We start from the raw sequence: 19,957 nt of genomic DNA, 5'->3' as shown, positions 1-19,957 counted from the left end.
TCCATGAATTGCACTGAATAAAGTTGCTAGCGATGATAAAAACATCATCAGGGTGAGCCGTCTCTAAACATCATGGAGCTTGCCGAGAGTGGCATAGATGGCTTCCCTTCTGAGCCTGGTTCCTTTTAAAGTTTCTTACTTATATCATCTCAGGGACTTTGTCCTTGCCACAATCACCTTAGGCTTGCTCATTATGGATAAATGCTAGGGATAAATAGTAACTTAAATTTAAACTTAATCTAAAAATGTTTCTATACTTCTTTAAAGCTGCTTTGAGACAATGTCCGTTGTTAAAAGCAATACTAATACAAGCAATGCCCTTGTGTAGTCTGTTCTAATGACCCAACGAGGTCCATTCCATTTCTTTCAAAGGGGACTTCAATTAAAGGTAATGGGCACAATGACAATTTTGGAGTGGCCAGCAGATTCACCAGATGCCATTCGCAACATGCTGCACACCACTTGTGAACATCGCTGTGAATGCCAGTAGAAATGGGCCATGAGATCGGATTATGATGAGCTGCCTGGAATAACATATTCTGAAGGCTTTTTGGCACTAATAACTGTGTCTTTTTTCCTTTAGTTTGAATGTCCTGCATCACTCGATATAATGTTTATAATCTTTACTTAAAAATACAGGTAGGAAAGCACAATGTTTCGGCTGTATTGACTGACCATCAATTACTTTCATTTGGTTGAAGGAGTGCAGGAGAGTTTCATAGTGTGTCTGCTTCAGGGGCAAATCTCCAGAGTGGAGTCCCCAGAGAAAGGGGGAAGCACAAGTCTGAAATTTTTAGAAGAGTGAGGGGGAGGAGAGTGGAAGACTTGAATTTTTCAAAGAATGCTTTTGTTTTCTGTCTAAAGACATCCCAAAGAAGGGTATGTGTTGCTGAATGTTATAAACACTAATCAACATTCAGTGTGTCTAGTGTATTAGCTTAGTTATTCCTTCTCCATCATCAGCATAGTGTCCATCACACTCAGAAAGGTGCTGCTCTCATTTTTGCAGCATAGCACATAGTCTCACAGGCCTACTTAATTAGTACTTAATTAAAACTTGACCTACTGATATTCTTAGAATGCTCCTGGCACTGTCAGAACATTTGTCAATTGGAGGATGGCATATATTTATAGAAAACTCACAATTACAAACATAATAGTAGGAAGAGTGAAATATAAACAAAAGATATTAGATTTAAAAGACAGAATGTCTCTATAATGTCTCATCACATTTATAATCACAACAGGACAAAAAGAGACCTGGATGAAATAGAAGATTAATTATAGCTTCTATGTTTGGAGCAACGGTGGGCTCTCCAGTACTTGAGTGAAAATAGAGATACCCTAGTTAAAATGTTACTCCAGTAAAAGTAGAAGAAGAACAGTAGCAAAGTAGAGCAGAGTAGTAACAACAGAGTAGTGCAACAGTAGCAAACAATCAAATAGTGAGGCAGAGGCCAAAACCAATAGAGTTCAAATAACCAGAAAACAGCAATACATGTGGAAGACAAATCCAATACAGACATCCAAAAATGCAAAACCGGAAAACAGAAAACTACATCATAACATGGAAAACAAACACAAACAATGAGGCAAGGCTTGCTAACACAGGTGAACTAATGATACTTCGCACCTAGCTTAGCATAAGCTAAATGGCTAAAACACAGGAAGTGAACTGAGTGACCTGGAAGTGTCAGTATTCGGGTGAGGGTTCCCTCTGATAGTGAAAAGGGGGAGGCATGACTGAAGATGTTACAGAATCCCCCCTCTATGAACACCTCCTGCTGTTCTCCTACTAGGGTATCCCCTAGGTCTGGGGGCAGGTCATTCTGGGTGGTTATCATAGAATTCCTGTATTAGTGATAGGTCAAGGATGTCTCACCTGTCCACCCATGGTCTCTCCTCTGGTCTGTAGCCCTCCCAGTCTACTAAACACTAGAGTCAGCCCCCTCTTCACCTGGAGTCGAGAATCTCCTTGACTAGGTATGCCGGGGAGACTTCAATGTACAGTGTGGGTGGAGGCATTTTGGTCAGCAATTTCATGGGCAGGTTTAAGCAGAGACAAGTGGAAAGATGGGGATATTTGATAGGATGGTTGGAGTTCGAGTCAGTATGTGACTGGGTTCACCTGCTGTAAAACCTAAAATGGACCAATGGGCTGAGTTTCTTGCATAGAAGCTGAAGTTTTTGGTCGATAACCACACTACTTGGCCCGGTTAGTAATCAGGATGTGGGAGGCATCGTTGATCAGCCTGTATCTGTTGGTGCCTAACCGCCCTCTGTAGCCGAACATGAGCATCTTCCCAGACATTTCTGCTGCATCTGAACCAGTCTTCTACTGCTGGAATGTGTGATGGTTCCCCTGACCAGGGAAATAAGGGGGGGTTGAAACTTTGATTGAAACTCTTTGAGTGAATCAAAGAGTTTTGGGCATACTCAATCCAAGGAATAAACTTGCTACACCCGTTTTGCTCTTGGTTACAGTAGGAGTGTAGGTGCCTCCCAATCTCTTGATTAAGCTGCTCTGCTTGGCCATTAGACTGTGAATGGTACCCCGATGCTGATGTTAATGCTCAATCTGGAGCAGAATGCACTACAAACACTGGATGTAAATTGGATGGGACGTCTGACACAATGTCCTCCGGGAGACCATACACCTGAAACATGTGATGGAACAAAGTGGTAGCTGTCTCCATGGCTGTGGGCATACCCTTGAGTGGTACCAGTCAGCAGGCTTTGGAAAATTGATCAATGATGATTAGAATCATTGTGTAGCCATGGGAGTTAGGTAGGTCCATAATAAAATGAATAGCTAGGTGAGACCAAGGACCTTGGGGCATTGGTAGTGGTTCTAGGAGGCCAGCTGGCAGTTGGCATGGGGTTCTTGACTGGGCACAAACTATGCATAATTTGACAAAGTTATCCACATTATCGGTAATTGCAGGCCACCAGAAAGCATTCTGAACTAAAGTAGTAGCACGTTTTATTTCTGGATGGCCGGAGGTAGGTGAGCTGTGAACTCAATGAATGGCTTTGGTACGCAGGGCTTGGGGAACATACTGTTTGGTCATGGGACACTGGTGGAGGTGGTTCAATTGTGAAATTGCTATCAGCAGCAAGCAACAGGCCACACACCCTGGTGGAGCTATTATTGTTGCTGGGGACTTCAACCACACCAACTTGAAATCTGTACTTCCCAAATTTCATCAGCATGTTTCCTGCACTACTAGAGGGGACAACACACTGGACCATGTCTACACCAACATTGTTGAGGCATACAGGGCCATTTCCCTCCCCCACTTGGGTTAGTCTGATCACCTCTCTTTGACATGCACATAAACTGCATATCGAGGAGCACTTCCACTGTAACTCCATCCCCAAATGCATGTGGAAAGGCATCCAGACCATCACTGACCACAAACCAACAATACAGTCTCTACCTACCAGCAATGCCTTCCTCCCAGACGAGCTCAACCACTTCTTTGCTTGCTTTGACCAGGACATCACACACACCAGGAATGATGATTCCTCTACGGCTGATCCTCCAATATCACTCTCCACAACTGAGGTATACTCAGCAATGAGCAGAGTAGATCCACATAAGTCAGCTGGCCCTGATGGCATACCCGGACATGTGCTCAGGATTTGTGCTGACCAACTGGTGCAAGTCTTCACTGACATTTTCAACCTGTCACTGGCCCAGGCCACTGTTCCAACATGTCTGAAGACTACAACCATCATACCAATGCCCAAGCATTCTTCTTCGAAGTGTCTGAATGATTTCCGCCCTGTTGCACTCACTCCCATTGTTATGAAGTGCTTTGAGAAGCTGGTTCTAAGTCACCTCATAGCATGTCTCCCACCTACACTGGACCCACATCAGTTTGCCTATCACCCAAATAGGTCAACAGAGGGCGCTATTTCCACTGATCTTCATCTTGCTCTCTTTTACTTGGACAATAACAGTACATACATTTGGATGTTGTTTATTGACTTCAGCTCTGCTTTTAATACAGTTGTCCCTAGTAAACTGATCACTAAGCTCAGTGACCTGGGTATCTGCACATCCATATGCAGCTGGATTATGGACTTTTTAACAAATCGACCTCAGTCTGTAAGGTTGGGTAATCACTTATCCTCAACCCTCATCCTGAACACTGGGGTCCCACAAGGCTGTATGCTGAGCCCACTGCTCTACTCCCTGTTCACCCATGACTGTGTTCCACTGTGTTCCACAACTCCAACGTCTTCATCAAGTATGCAGAAGATACCACAGTTGTTGGCTGAATCAGCAACAAAGATTAATCGGCCTACAGGGAGGAGATCCATAGACTGCCAGCATGGTGTTCCATGAACAACCTCACCTTCAATGCCACAAAGACCAAAGAGCTCATCGTGGACTTCCAGAAATCTAACAGCAGCAGACACTCCCCTATTTACATCAACGGGTCTGAAGTAGAGCGTGTCTCCAGCTTTAAGTTCCTGGGTGTCCACATCTCTGAGGATCTGTCCTGGCATCTGAACACCTCAACTCTGGTTCGGAAGGCGCAACAGCATCTTTACTTCCTAAGGAGACTGAAGAAAGTTTACCTATCCCCCAAGATCCTGACCAACTTTTACTGCTGCATCATTGAGAGCATCTTGACGAGCTCCATCACAGTGTGGCATGGCAGCTCCACGGTGTGTGGAAAGAAATCACTGCAAAGAGTTGTGAAAACCGCCCAACGCATCATCTATTATCTATTAAACCTCGTGCATAAGAGGGCCCATCTGGCTTGTCATGGGTTCAGTCTCTTTGCCCCCTTGAGGTATTCTATATTCTTGTGATCTGTAATTAATGCCCCCATTCCTCCAGAGTGGCTTTAATTGACAGCAACTTATTTCATCTATAGAAGTTTGCAAACCCCAAGAACCTTTGCAGCTCCTTGATCATTGTGGGTCTTGACCATTCCATTACTGCTTGTACTTTGCATGGATCCATCTCTACTGGCAAATAATGTATACCAAAAAGGATATAGTGGCACGCTGGAATTTAGTATATATAGAATAAAGGATATAGTGGTACGGTGGATATAGTATTCTGTAATATTCTGTAACCTGATAAAACACCATACAGAGATGACACATTTGAGTGTGTGTGTGTGTGTGTTAGTACTATAGCAGGACATTCTGACTTGGTAACTCATATAGAATAACTAATGTATGCTGGTCACTCCTCTGTCACGGGGAATCAGTTTTAAACAAATGACAAGCAAGGATCTAAGCAGATTCACTTTAATAGAAACATGCTGCAATACAGATTCAAAAGAAAAAAATATCAAATTCAGCACAGTATTTCTGTGCTTAGTTAATGCTTTAGTGTGTGATGGGCAGTTACAGCATTTGTGCAGTAATCTTATCCTGTTTACATAAAAAAGCTATGGAAAAGGAAATTTACTTAGTGACTGGTCAAATATCAACAATAACAGTTGAGCTATTAGGTTATTGAGTTGCTGTATAATATCAATAATGTAAATACAGACTGCTGCTCAAGAGTTACTGATACGTTAGCTTTCTTAGAATAACTTGCCATGCACAACATAATTAAAATAATGACAGATTTATTTACATACACAATAAAATCCTTTATTGTTGCAAGCTAACATTAGATTTCATATTAAAGAAAATCGCCAGTATGATTAACACAGGATGTGATCATCTCTACATGTTTCCTTGAATTGGACAGGGAATTCTTGTAAGACAAAATTATGTTACTCAGATGGGCAGAACAGGCATTTGAATATGAAAGACTTTTTCTTCTGTTCTACAACTTAAAACAAATCCTGCAGGTAAGGCCATGCGTGTGTGGATGGCAAGATAGGGTCAGGGATTTTTTTAATCATAGCCTACAGTATTTCAGGCTATAACACTGCAATTTTACTACTACTGTACTGTTATGTCAAAAATAATGCACACGCTGTACCTCGGTTTACTTGCTGTGCTGCAATTGGACAAATCTTTTTTTTTAATACCAGTAACGAGAGATGTGGCATAATGCATAATGATTTGTTGCAATATGACAATATAATAACTATCTTCCTTATTTAATCTAATTTAGTCTCCTATGGAATTCTTCTTGGGATTATCTCGTACAGTGTGACAAGAAATTGCTGAATTGCACAGTGTTAAACTATTAAGGGAAGCAGGATTGCACATAGCATGGTTTTCTAATAGTAACAATGCTGAAAACACAGAAGATGATATAAAGCAGCTCAGCTTGTGCACATTAACAAATATCTGTATTTAATGTACCACAGATGTTTTACCACATATACATTACATTTATTAACAAAAATACATTTGAATTTTAAAAGTAAGTCTCTGGCATAAAAAGTTATATTTATTCATTAATTCTTATCAACAGTAATTAAGGATTGTAATTATATGCAAGGATGTGGAAATTTTTTTTAAACTATTTGATTGCACACTTCATAAACATTCAGATCTACTGAAAAAATAAAATATTTTTTTGCACAGCAGACCAGTAAGCACCTAGCCATGAAAAAAAAATCAACATCCTCTAATGTGTAGATTTTTTCTAAATAAAAACCTTTATAGCAACGTCCCTTATCAAAAGAACCAAATTTTCAGTTTTTATAATTCTAATTTAGATACATGCAAACCATGGTGATGTGGTTGATTATTATATTGTTTGAAGAGATTTAAACGACTTTCTGTATCTGGTACACAAATGTACCCCAATCCTTTAGTGGCATCCTAGATAATAGAAAACTCTAAACTTAATGTGTCTGATAATTAGGGTCCTGATGGTTCTGCTGTTCCTCTTCAAATGCTGGGTTCAGATAACTGAGATCCATTTTGTTGCTTTCTTGCTCTTCGGCAGCTGAAGTAATGGGGGCAAAGCATTCCGTATCAAATATCTCAGTATGTTGTCAATGTTTCAACAGTATTAGTCTCTTAATGAAAATGCTCTCAATATTAGCCAAGACATTAACATTAAACAACATTAAAGTATTATTTTGGGATATTGACTTGATTTTTATGGATATTGAACAAAGGTTTTATTGTTTAATTAAATTTCCAAGACAGTAAGTTATACTTTTTACTCCATATGTTTCACTTAGATCTTTGACTAATTCTTCTTACAGGTCTCTTCTTCTGACATCAAGCCTGTGATGCATAAGCCACATGGCATAGGTGTTTTAAAATTAAGATATTTAAAAGTTTCATTTTAACTATTCTTGAGTAAATTTCTGGCTGGGCACTTCCTGTTTTAAATATGTAAGATCCTAAGCATATCTAAAATTTTTCATTTCTTTTTCCAACCTGATTCTAAACTGGTAATTATATCTTATGTATAATGCATATTATATTATTTTAAGAGGTAGGTCAAAGGGCAACATGAAATTACACACACACACACACACACACACACACATATATATATATATATATATATATATATATATATATATATAAATATATATATATACATATATATATATAGTGATATAAAACACATTTTTAAGACACTTACATTCAGCAGTTTGGGCGTTTAAGGTTACTTGGGCTTCTCCTTGTTGTTCTGGAGTTGTGACCACGCCGGGTGAGTTGCCCAGTAAACCTGACACGGAGCTTGGACAAAATCTGACATCTGCTGGTGGTATGGGGGATTCGTGACAAGCAGCAATCTTTTTTTTTCAAAAGATAGGAACATTAATTGTGACTCATTAAATTGGTGATTGTGCTCTTAAATTGCTATCTTAAGTTAACAGTGTATAAATGGAACTTACCTCTTTAATCAGAATGTCATATTTACACATTGGACAGGTGTGGTGTTCCAGTAACCATGGTTCAATGCATGTTTTGTGGAAAAGATGGCTTGCAGGGGAAAAGGAAAGGTAAACATGTCTCATAATGCTGACATGATCACATAATAATTTTTAAGAACACCTCTGACCTTACTGATCTCTGCTCATTGTATTTCATCCTGAGGGTGATGACATATATTATGGCCCATTAGAGAAATTAGGGCAATTCTGTTCTAATTAATCTTAGCTAATTTGCTCAAATTGTACTATATTTAAACAAAGCAGTTAATTCTACAGTCAATTTTGTTATATTAAAGATTGTTTCTGCCGCTTGAAAAAAAATTAATAAAACTGTGAAGTTGTGCTCTTCCTGTTTTCCCCAAACCATCATAAAGTTTAGATTAGAGCATTGTGCATCATGAGGATTGAACATGTGATCATCTAAAATCAGGAATGGCCTGTAGTTAAAGGTACAGTCTTATGCAAAAGTTTAGGCACCCCTTGATAAATAACAGATTTTGGTGATTTTTTAATTGAAAAGATGTTATCACAGTCTCTCTTGGAAATGGAAAAAATGCACAATATTTTCAGCAAACATTGATGCATAGTTACTTCTTATGCCATAAATTGAACAAAAATAAAAAATAAAAACATTATTATGGCACTGTGCAAAAGTTTGGGCACTCTAAGAGTTCCAGAGTCTCAGATTCTTTTTCAAGTTTTCAGACCTTAATCAGCTCGTTAGATCTGATGCATGGCAACAGCTGTCATTAATAAATGCCAATTTCAAAGCTTTACAAATACTTTGACTCTTCAAACCTTGTGCACACACTTGCAGACACTCAACAACCATGGGTTCCTCTAAGCAGCTGTGTAAGACTCTGAAAATGAAAGTTATTGATGCCCACAATGCAGGAGAAGGCTACAAGAAGATTGTAGTTTCCACAGTGAGAAATGTAATTAAGAGATGGCAGTTCAGGGGAACTGTGGAGGTTAAGATGAGATCTGGAAGACCAAGAAAACTCTCGGAGAGAACTGCTCGTATGCTGGTCAGAAAGACAAATCAAAACCCCCATTTGACTGCAAAAAACCTGCAGGAAGATTTAGCAGACTCAGGAGTGGTGGTGCACCGTTCCACTGTGCAGCAATGCTTGCACAGACAAGACCTTCATGGAAGAGTCAGCAGAAGAAAACCTTACCTGCATCCCCATCATAAAATCCAACGTCATAAGTATGCAACAGAACATCTACAGAAGCCTTATGTGTTTTGGAAACAAGTGCTGTGGACTGATGAAGTTAAAATAGAACTCTTTGGCCACAATCAGCAAAGGCATGTTTGGAGAAAAAAAGGAGCAGCATTTCATGAAAAGAACACCTTGCCAACTATTAAGCATGGGGGTGGATCTATCATGCTTTGGGGTTGTGTTGCAGCCTGTGGCACAGGAAACATTGCACGGGTGGAGGGAAGAATGGATTCCACTAAATACCAGCAAATTCTGGAAGCAAACATCACACCATCTGTAAAAAAGCTGAAGCTGAAAAGAGGATGGCTTCTACAACAGGACAATGATCCTAAACATACCTCGAAATCCACTATGGAATACCTAAAGAGACACAAGCTGAAGGTTTTGGAATGGCCATCACAGTCCCCTGATTTAAACATCATTGAAAATTTGTGGGTAGATCTTAAAAGAGCTGTGCATGCAAGACGACCAAAGAATATTACAGAACTAGAAGCCTTTTGCAAGGAAGAATGGGAGAAAATCCCAAGTACAAGAATTGAAAGACTTTTAGCTGGCTATAAAAAGCAAGTTTGCAAGCTGTGATATCTGCCAGAGGAGGTGTTACTAAGTACTGATTATGTAAGGTGCCCAAACTTTTGCACAGTGCCACAATAATGTTTTTATTTTTTATCTTTGTTCAATTTATGGCATAAGAAGTAACTATGCATCAATGTTTGCTGAAAATATTGTGCATTTTTTCCATTTCCAAGAGAGACTGTGTTAACATCTTTTCAATTAAAAAATCACCAAAATCTGTTATTTATCAAGGGGTGCCTAAACTTTTGCATAAGACTGTACATTCAGTGCAGTCATAGAGCACCATTTAACTGATTGACTGTTCAGCAGCATTTAGACATGGAGAAGGACTATTTTAAGTCACTGAGTAACAGCGTACTGTATTTTTTACTTTTTAAGATATTTTGGATGTTTTCCTTCTTTGTTTTAAATGTTAAAAAAATCCAGAACATCCTGTTTATTTCCAATTTTTAAAAAAATCCCAGATTTTCAATGTGGTCTACATAAATAAAGATCTTTTTTAAATAATGTTTTTAGAGAAAAGTAGGATTTGCTAACTTACTAACTGTTCTGTGAACATTTCAAAACAGTTTGAATCTGAGAAAGAACAGATTATTTTAAGAAAATAGGTCAAATTAAATTTATGATCTCAAGGAGTTTTAGAAAAAGGACTGAATGTTCAGAGGAGAACTGGCACATGTTAGAAAAATTAGCCCAGGTAGTCAAGGGCAAGATGTCATGAAAGGTAACCGAAATGGATGAGATAAAATTGGGATATCTGATGTGAAGAAGATAATGGTGAGGAAAATAGGAGGTGGTAAACTATTTTGACCTATTATGGCCTTCAAACCCATATGTTGACCTTCCTAGTTGCCACAAAGTTGGAAACACAAAACTATCTTGACTCTCTTTGTATGCTGTAGCTGTAAGAATTCCCTAGCCCAACCTACTCCAGCCTGACAGTGCCCCTGTATGCAAAGTGAGGCACTAAAAGAACTGGTTTACCAGGGTTGCTTGAAAAACACTAGTGGCCTAAAGAGAGCCCTGACCTCAATCCCATTAAACACCTTTGGAATGAACTGAAATGTTTAGAAGTGTAAAAACTTATAGGCCTTACTATCCAACGTCATGTGTTCCCTTCTGAATCTGGTTTCTCTCAATTTCTTTATTTCTGAGAGTTTTTCCCCACCACTATTGCCTACAAGATAGAGTCAGAGGGCATCTTGAGACATCAGAATCCTGCCAAACCACCATCAATGAACCTGAGTTATTGGCAAAGGAGTATAAGGCATTAAAACTTTCCACTTTGCAAACATTTTCTATGTATGTAAAGCCCTGATTCTTTACCCCAAATCACTAACTATACAAATAGATTTACTCAATAGTGCTGCAAAATTGTACAGCCACTACAGATAATTTATTGTCTAAGGTTAGTATACAGAAGGAAAAGCTACTGTAGATTAGAATGGATGCTCTAGCTCTATCAGTAAAATAGCAAGAAGTAGTAGAATCATTAGTCTGTCTTCAGCACTGGCCAGCTTGTGTCTGTTTCTATTGCTGGATCTTTTGGTGAGAGTTTGACTGGGAGCAAGCCAAGTTTCACTTTAAAGATCTCAATAAAATCATTGCACTATGGCATAGTGAGTTGGCTGCAATAAACATTGTGTAAAAAAAGCACAGTTCATTACGGAGTGGAATTTAAAACAAAATGAGACTCAGAGACACTGTGTTAGACACAGAGCCTAACACCCTTGGCGTTAAACAGGCTGCCTCCAAAACAAGCACAAAAGCTCTTATTGTGAGTTCCCTCTGGCCTTCCAGCATCATATAACGGAACAGAATGCATGATAGATTAATAGTGTTCATTAATAATGTTTTAGTAATAATATGCTTTTATTGTAACAGCTCATAGACAGATAGAAACTAATTAATTTCAAAATAGTTTTTATAATCTTAAATGTGGTGAAGGTTTTTAGGAGACATTTATAAAATATTTGGAAATAATACATATCCACTTAATAATATTTCCATAAATAATACATTTCCACTTCCTATACATAACCAGAGAAGCTGATACTTTTCCGCTTTGAAAGAACCACTTTGTAATTTTTGGGTAGACCTGTCTGTATAACTTAAAAATATTATGGAACACTCAGGTATTCAGGGCCTTATGTACCTATTTTTTAATCCAACAATATGAAATATTGATTCTTTACAATATGATATTACAGGATTTTATATACACTAAAACATCTACAAATCTAAAACTGCTACACTACACATTACATTGTCTTCTGTCATGTAGCATGTCAAGTAAAATGAAATTATCTGGTGATAAAATTAAAAATTGTATTTATTTTTTGATCATATATTCATTTAATACATAGAGGAAACTCACAGTCCCCTTCGTGTATTTAATTTTTAATGAACAAAAATATTTGTTTTATAGATGTATTTTTACATGTTAAATTTATTAAAATACATATATCTTTGATCCACATCATAGCCCAATTTATCGTTCATCTTAAAATGTGAAGTACTTTTTTAAAAGTGCAGATTCACAATTCTTTTTTAATTTAAGGATAATATGCCATATGGGGTCTGAGCTTTGACATTTTGCCAATATATATCACCTGCATAAATATTTGTTAGTGTTCTCATACTAGAGTACAACTGAAATTTTTTTATCTCTCTGAGTTACTGGGCCACCTTAAGTAACTCATTTTGAAGAGCTCATTTAAATGTCTGAATTTAACAGATGTCATGGAGCTTTGTAACATTCTGCAAAATAGGTCTCCAAAATTACAAATTATAACGCTTCATGGTAAAATGAGAGGAGGCCGTCCTCTGCATAGGAGGAAGAAGATTGTCACAAGCTTCTAAAATGGAAAGCTCCACATGGTGTACGTTTGAACTGACAAGGGAAAGATAGATTGCATGAGGGGCCAAGCTGCCACTATTGGGCCCTTAAGAAAGGCCTTTACCCCTCTCTACTCCAAGGGCAGTGCATAATGGCTGACCCTGCACTCTGACCCCAATCTCCAAAGGCTAGGAGATACAAAGATAAGAATTTCAATGTGCTGTACTGTATATGTGAGAAAAACACTTCTTCTATAATGTTACCTGTAGAAAATCATTCTAGGCTTAGTAGAGTATCACCAGGAATAATAACTAAGTCTGTATATTTGCAGTATTATTAAATTACATTGCCCAAATACTCCTGCCCTTTGTTAACTATATAACCATGTGTGTATATAAAAATTTCATGAGTTCAAATTCCACCACTGCTAAACTGCCACTGCCAAGCCCCTGGGCAAGTATATATAAGATATATGTATAGCATAAATGGTATAAACGACATAAATGTAAGATGCTCTGGATACGGGTGACTTGCAAATGCTGTAAATGTAAATAAATTGAAAATGATTGTCAGCTACTGTATGCAATATAATTAAACCATGTCATGTCATATGAATAAATCAAACTATAGTGAGGAAGGCTAAATTTCAAAATTGGTGGAAATTCAGCTTGACAAAATATTGCTTATATGTGCAATGTTTTAATTTTTGTTAAAGCAAAGCATTCTTTAATGTTTAACCATTGACTACCTGCAAGGTAGGGTTGTCACGACATCACATCTCATAAAGGAATCTAAGCAAACAACACAGCTGCTCTCTTCTGCTTCAACTTCCTGCAAACACATTTATTATTATTATTATTATTATTATTATTATTATTTCATAATATAATTTAATTTTATACTTATAAAATAATACTTAGTAAATTGATAATAAACTATTGCAGTTACAAAGTACCGGATCAGTCCGCCGAAGTGTCCGAACTTCTAACTTGGCAACAGCTTTCTCTGCCACTTTTTTAAGCTTTCTCTGTAAAATTATTGAGAGAAGATGAACTCATCAATTTTGTCAATAGTTTTGTCAATACTATTGATATAGATACTAAATCTAAATGTTAAAAATTATATCTATAGGGAAGTAGGCATATAGACTTTACCCATAAACAGCTAGAAGTAAAGTAGTTACTCATCCAGTGCTATTACTTTGATATAACAATTAATGAAGAAAGAAACTATCCTTATGCTGATTCCTGAAGAACCAAAATTGTTAATACAATGTATAATCAGGGAGAAAATATACAATACATTCAAACTGCTATATTGTATGGAGAAAAATATTTTTGACAGTAGGACTAGTAGGATTCAGACAGAAATAAGGTGGAATGACTATTTCACAAATTACAAGATCAGTGTGAAACTGATTTGTATCACTAAAAATTGATTGAATAATTAATTTAGATTAGATATAGTTTATCCTAAATGTTCAGGTAAACGCCTAACCTGCTGGATCCGAAGCTGTCGGTTTTGGTAGAAGCGGCTAATGACTACAAAGATGAAGTAGCCCAGAATGATGGCTGTTATACCAAAGAAGATGAAAGACATAATGTAAATCCAAAAAGGGTTCCAGGGACCATGTTGGCTAGCCACTGCTATGTTCATATAGACTTCAGACCCACTCTCAATCAGATCTGTGAAGTCTCTGCCCAGGATATTTCCAATCATGATTGCCACTATGTTGCCAGTTCCTGTGGAATAAAAATGAACTATTCAGAAAATAACTAATTAAAATTGAGACCCATGGTCTTATATCTTAACATAAGGCCCTTGCAGGTTCAGAGGGAACTAATGACATAAGAGGCAGGCTTGGAATAATGCAGCTTGGGTCTTTCATTTATTTATTTTTTTTTCTGCAAGTACTCAGCACCTACTGTCTTGCTTGACTTTTCTGCTGCTTGTTTCAAATGACAGGGAAACACCAAAAGACAATGAAATTCACAGGCAATGAAGTAAAGGTACTGTTACTAAAGTACTAATACTAATGCAAAACAAAGATGTTTCATTTGGCACTTTACAACTAGTTTGTCTGCACTTAAAAGTAATTTGTCTCATAAATAAATAAATAAGTTTTAAAAATATCTGTATATTGTACATAATATTTCCTCAATTAAATGTACAAACTCTGCAATGGCAAAGAAAAAAAATCCTCAAATTACAGGCATTGTCCAATAGCTGATGCCAAATCTCTCTATGTTTGACAGCAGATCAGTTTTGGGAGGAAACCACTAGGGTGTTGTGTCCCATGGGAAAGGCAGGCAGGATACTTGTGAAGGCATGGCTGACCCAGACCCACCAATCCACACACATGCGCGCACACACACATATTGTATACTATTGATCTTATATATCAGTCAAGAAGAACTTTCAGCCTTCATCTGTACATAACATTCAACATATATTTATGAGAAAATAACAGATAAGGAGTGATATATACTGTATATATCATTCATTATCATATCATTATTGCGCTAAGCAAAAGACTGTTGAGCTGGAACTGTAAAATATCTGTAGCATGTGTGCACTTCAACAACAAATATCTGAGACTATTTTACAAAAGAGAATAATATAGAAAATACATAACACCCAAAAAAAATCATCATAGGACACAAGGTATCAACATAAGAAGTATTCAACAAATGATTATATATATGCTGCTGTACAAACAGTTTTTGAAAACTGATGCAGTCAAGACATATTCTTCCCAGTTCCTCCAAGCACTGAATTACATACCTGCATGAGACATCATGTTTGTCCCATTTCCAGTCCCATCAAGATTGTAAATAACTACAGCCGATGCCCCCTCTCGCTGTGCAGCTTGAATTTTCGCAGCATGTGTACAGTTGCCTCTTTTGATGAGAGCTATCCATGGCTTCTCCTTAATAGTAAATGTGGTATTTGGATGACAGGCCAGTGAATCTAAATTTGGGAGCACCACAAATCCAGAGGCTGGTTTCAAAGGTGATTTCGACCCATAGACTCCGCACTCACACACACTGATCATCGTTTGATTAGTCTTTGTGCTCAAGTATTGCACCTCTACATATGCAGTCCAAAATATCATAGACGAACATAAATGGATCTGAGACTGAATAACCCACAATGCCAGCCAAGTCCAAGTCAACCCATGTGTTACTCTGTAGTCCCTTCTCATTTTCCAGAGCCAGGTAAATAATCCTGATGCTCTTTGTAATGTAGCACAGTGTTGCTCTGTACCTGTGGCTAATTGTAATCAGATATTGCTCTAGGTAATTCAAGATTGGTCTACGTCAGTTGGAACTGGTCTTATCATTCTGGACCTTGAACACTGGGTAAGATAGCATTTATTTGAATAAGATAGCATTCACAGTGCCCTACCCATTCCTTGTTGGTGAAAAAATACACCCTTTAGAGAACAAAACAAATACAAAAGACAATAAAAATGTTTAATAGAAATATAGCACAAGAATGTTTACAGCACAATGGTAACATATAAACTGTGGAATTTAAATAAATGAATTCATGATTAATTGATTGATTAATTAGATGCAATCAGTGGTTAAGTGACAATAGGTCTTCTGTCTGCCTCTAATGTCCCACACAAGTGATATAAGTTAAATCAGCTGGTGTATACAAGTTATTACAAGTCTAAAAGTACAAATGAAAAGTAAAGTTAAAGCTACTGTAGGAAAATGTTATGCTATGAAAGATTGAATATGTAGAGTAAAACAATGTTATTTTTCAATTTGTAAATTTAAGAACAGAGTGGAACAGCTGATCCTGGCTAGCATGTCTAGTGCAGTATACCACATCCTAAAAACAAATATTAATATCAAAAGGCATACATTTTTTCTTTTTTCAACTGCAGTAAAAAAAACAACTATTTTTTATGTAGCTCATGTTAACTTAGATTCTGTAATATTTCTCTTGAATAAATGTATAAAATCAGTAGGGTGTGTATGTAACTAAGGTTCCACTACTAAGTGGAAGACTGCCAGAGCAGTTTCCATCTGATATTGTGGACTTGTATTGTTTGTTCTTTTCCTAACTAAGCACTACTAGTAAAGTCCCAGAGTGACTTTACATAGATTAGTTATAGAAAATATGGTTCCTGAATTAATTATTTTAAAATTGTTTTAGTGAACTCGTTGAGCCAGTTCACTTACCCAGAATAAATTATTTGGTCCTAAATCTACTCAATCAAAACTCACTTTTGGGAGTGCTTGACAATGCCTAACAATGATGTTCTACTTTGCTAACTCTTCTTAGCAGCTCACAAGTTACAAACTTTGGAGCCTGACATTTAGGGAACAGATGAGCTGATGAAATTGAGCCTGCATGTACAAGGGTTTCATTCAAGGGAATGAAATGAATGTTTCTTTTTTATGTTTCTTTCTTTTTTTGTATTAAACTTTTTGATTAAAAATTTTGTTTAAAATGCATGTAAGACACAATATTTGCACTTTGCCATATCACCATGTTAAACAACATTTACTTTCACTACTGCAGAGAGATTTACCTATAGTATCCCAGAAATAACATCCACAGAATTTAATCAGGTGACTGATAACTTAAAGTCAGTGTTTTTCTAAACTCTAGATATTGTAGCACTCTGGTACAATGACCACACATGAACATCAAACAATCAACTAAGAAATGACAACATAAAGACCATCAAACTAAATTATCAGTATTTCGATTCAAATGGAAGGAAGCTACAAAAAATCTCTTAGTGCTGCTAGATCAGCCTTTCTCTCCGCCCTTACCAAAGATAACGAAAATAATCAAAATTTTTTATTTGATACTGTAGAAAAATTAACTCGGAGTAAAACCATTGTAGAAAAACGCACACCATCAATGACTTCATGAATTATTTCAGTGGAAATATTGAGAATATCAGGCCGAAAATTCATATATATATATATATATATATATATATATATATATATATATATATATATATATATATATATATACATATACACAAAGTTTATACACAAAGAGGACTTGTGCACATCTGCGCTTTAAGATGGACAATACCACTGCTTCTCATCATCTCATCACCTTATTTCACTAAATGACCACCCCGTACTGCTGCTGTCTGCACCTTGCACATTATTGCACACTATTCACTTTATATAGTTCTGTATAATACAGTTGTTTACATATCTTACATTTCTTATATATATTCTATATTTTATACATATTCTGTATACACATATACCCTACCTTACTTTATTTATATTATATTCTATTTTTATTTACCTACTGTGAATGGTAGTTTTTTATATTACGTATTTTATATTTTACATTTTATCCTTATCTTTTCTGTCCTTATTCCTTTTCCTTTTCAAGGGTCAAAGCAAATAGTTGTGTAAGCATTTCACTGCATATCATACTGTGTACGATTATATATGTGACAAATAAAATTTGAATTTATTTCTGATCAGCTCTTAGATTGTTTTACTCCCCTTTGAGAGAGATTTAATTTCACAAATTTTAACTTGTGTACTAGATCCCTTATCTACCTGTTTCTTTAACAGATAATATCAGAAGCTACTGAAACCCTACTAAAAATAATACATTCTTCCCTTAGCGTTGGCTATGTGTCTAAATCATTTAAACTAGAGGATATAAAAGCCTCTGTTTAAAAAACCTAACCTTGATTCCTGTCAGCTCTCCAACTAAAGGCCAATTTCAAACCTACCCCTTATCCAAGAGCCTAGAAAAGGTTGTAGTACAGCAGATATGCTCATACCTACATTGGAATAATATTCATGAAATGTATCAGTAAGGATTTAGTCCTCATCATAGCACAGAGACAGCATTGGTTAAAGTGATAAATGACCTGTTACTGGCCTCTGATCAGTACAATACAAGTACACACTTTTGTTACCTCTAGGTTGGTTTATTGTAATTCCTTACTGTCTGGATGTTCCAGTAGTAGCAGAATGTGAAACAGTTGCAGGAAAAACATTATTTACATTCACATTATGTACTGTCTGGTGTCACTCAAATGAGAATTGGTTCCCTTCTGAGCCTGGTTCCTCTCAATGTTTGTTCCTCATATCATCTCAGAATTTTTCCTTGTCAATCTTGTCTCAGGCTTTGTCACAAGGGACAAATATTAATTTAATTTTAAACGTAATAATTTTTATTCTAGGCTTCTCTATTCCTGTAAAGCTGCTTTGAACTGAATTGAATTGTAATGAATCATATGGGAGAGTGGGCATAACCTAATGAGGGGTACATTGTAACAGTTTATTTTGTAGTTTCCACATACAATGATATGACAAATCTTCCTGTCTTTACTATACCAACACTGTGTGTAAAAAAAATGACACCAAAATTCAAACAACTTTGAAGGATATTAAGGGAAGATAATTTTACCATAATATAAGTAAAATTTCACACATACATTCAACTCTGATTTTAGTGTTAGTTTAGAAATAAAAATTTCATGTCATTTTAATCAACAATCTCTCAGATATATTGCTACATAAATGCTTAAATAACATACAAAATTTAGCAATATGTGATTGTCACGTCCGGACGCCCCCACCCAAACCATACACATTATGGTTAATTGGGAACAGGTGACACAACAGGGTAGGAGAACAATGGGAAAGGCGTGGTACAAAATACACACAAAGAAGCAGGCTTCCAAGGTTCACCTGCCAGCGCCCTCTCCGGGCCTGGCAGGGAACTGTCCAGCTGTTCCTGACAGTGATATGATTTTGTTACAGTGTACCCCTCAAGTTACAAAAAACTCTGTGTGCTCTCCCCGCTTCAATCTTACTATAGTGTGTTGTGTATGCACAATATATTTTAAGTTTTTATGAGGTGGATAATGGTTCTTGTTTAAGGTAAGTTGATTAAGACTATTCACTTTGTATGCTTTAGATGTAAAATATCCACATTTGCACATTGCCTGTATTGAGTGCTTTTGTTGAAAAAAGGCCTTGCCTCGTGGTATGTGAAACAATAGGGAGTTGAAAAAGGGCATGGACTTTAAAAGACTTGTACCTGCTGGATAGCTAGTGGTAGGAATAAAAAAAAAAAAAAACAATTCCAAAGGCAAAACACAGTAAGCTTAATGGTTATACCACTACATAGTTTGGATCTTACTTGTCTTTCACATAAATGGACTGAGTGACTAAGTGACCTTGTTAGTAAGCACACAATATGGAATTCCAAATAGCTCTTTATTCACATGCACTGTTACTCTATTTTCTAACTCACCGCCAGTTGTTCAGATAACGCTACTAGGCATTACATTAACACTATGCACTGCTAAGTTAGCTGCACACGTCACATAAATATATTCATTATAAATCTTCTCCTCTAATGTGATTGAGGAATCTATGGAAAGGTGCATCATTTAATCAGCAAATCACCAATGATGGGGACAGGAGGAAGAACTTTGTTTTTCATTGCAAGCGCCTGATATTTATTGT

At 36.7% G+C, this 19,957-nt stretch overlaps 1 protein-coding gene across 1 annotated transcript; it reads right to left on the bottom strand.

Annotated features, from left to right (window-relative positions):
- Window positions 1-5,271: 5,271 nt before the first annotated feature.
- Window positions 5,272-17,361, bottom strand: LOC131357366 (RING finger protein 148). Its single transcript, XM_058396313.1, has 7 exons — window positions 15,255-17,361; window positions 13,968-14,212; window positions 13,426-13,497; window positions 13,219-13,301; window positions 7,794-7,881; window positions 7,538-7,691; window positions 5,272-6,883 (listed from the first exon to the last, which is right to left on the bottom strand). Exons 1-7 carry the CDS (start codon window positions 15,673-15,675, stop codon window positions 6,780-6,782), a joined length of 1,167 nt encoding a protein of 388 aa, XP_058252296.1. The 5' UTR covers window positions 15,676-17,361; the 3' UTR covers window positions 5,272-6,779.
- Window positions 17,362-19,957: the final 2,596 nt, after the last annotated feature.

Source organism: Hemibagrus wyckioides, linkage group LG08 (assembly GCF_019097595.1).
Source record: "Hemibagrus wyckioides isolate EC202008001 linkage group LG08, SWU_Hwy_1.0, whole genome shotgun sequence".
Taxonomy (NCBI): Eukaryota; Metazoa; Chordata; class Actinopteri; order Siluriformes; family Bagridae; genus Hemibagrus; species Hemibagrus wyckioides.
Note: the sequence above shows the minus strand (reverse complement) of the source record. Positions and strands in the feature narration are given on the sequence as shown.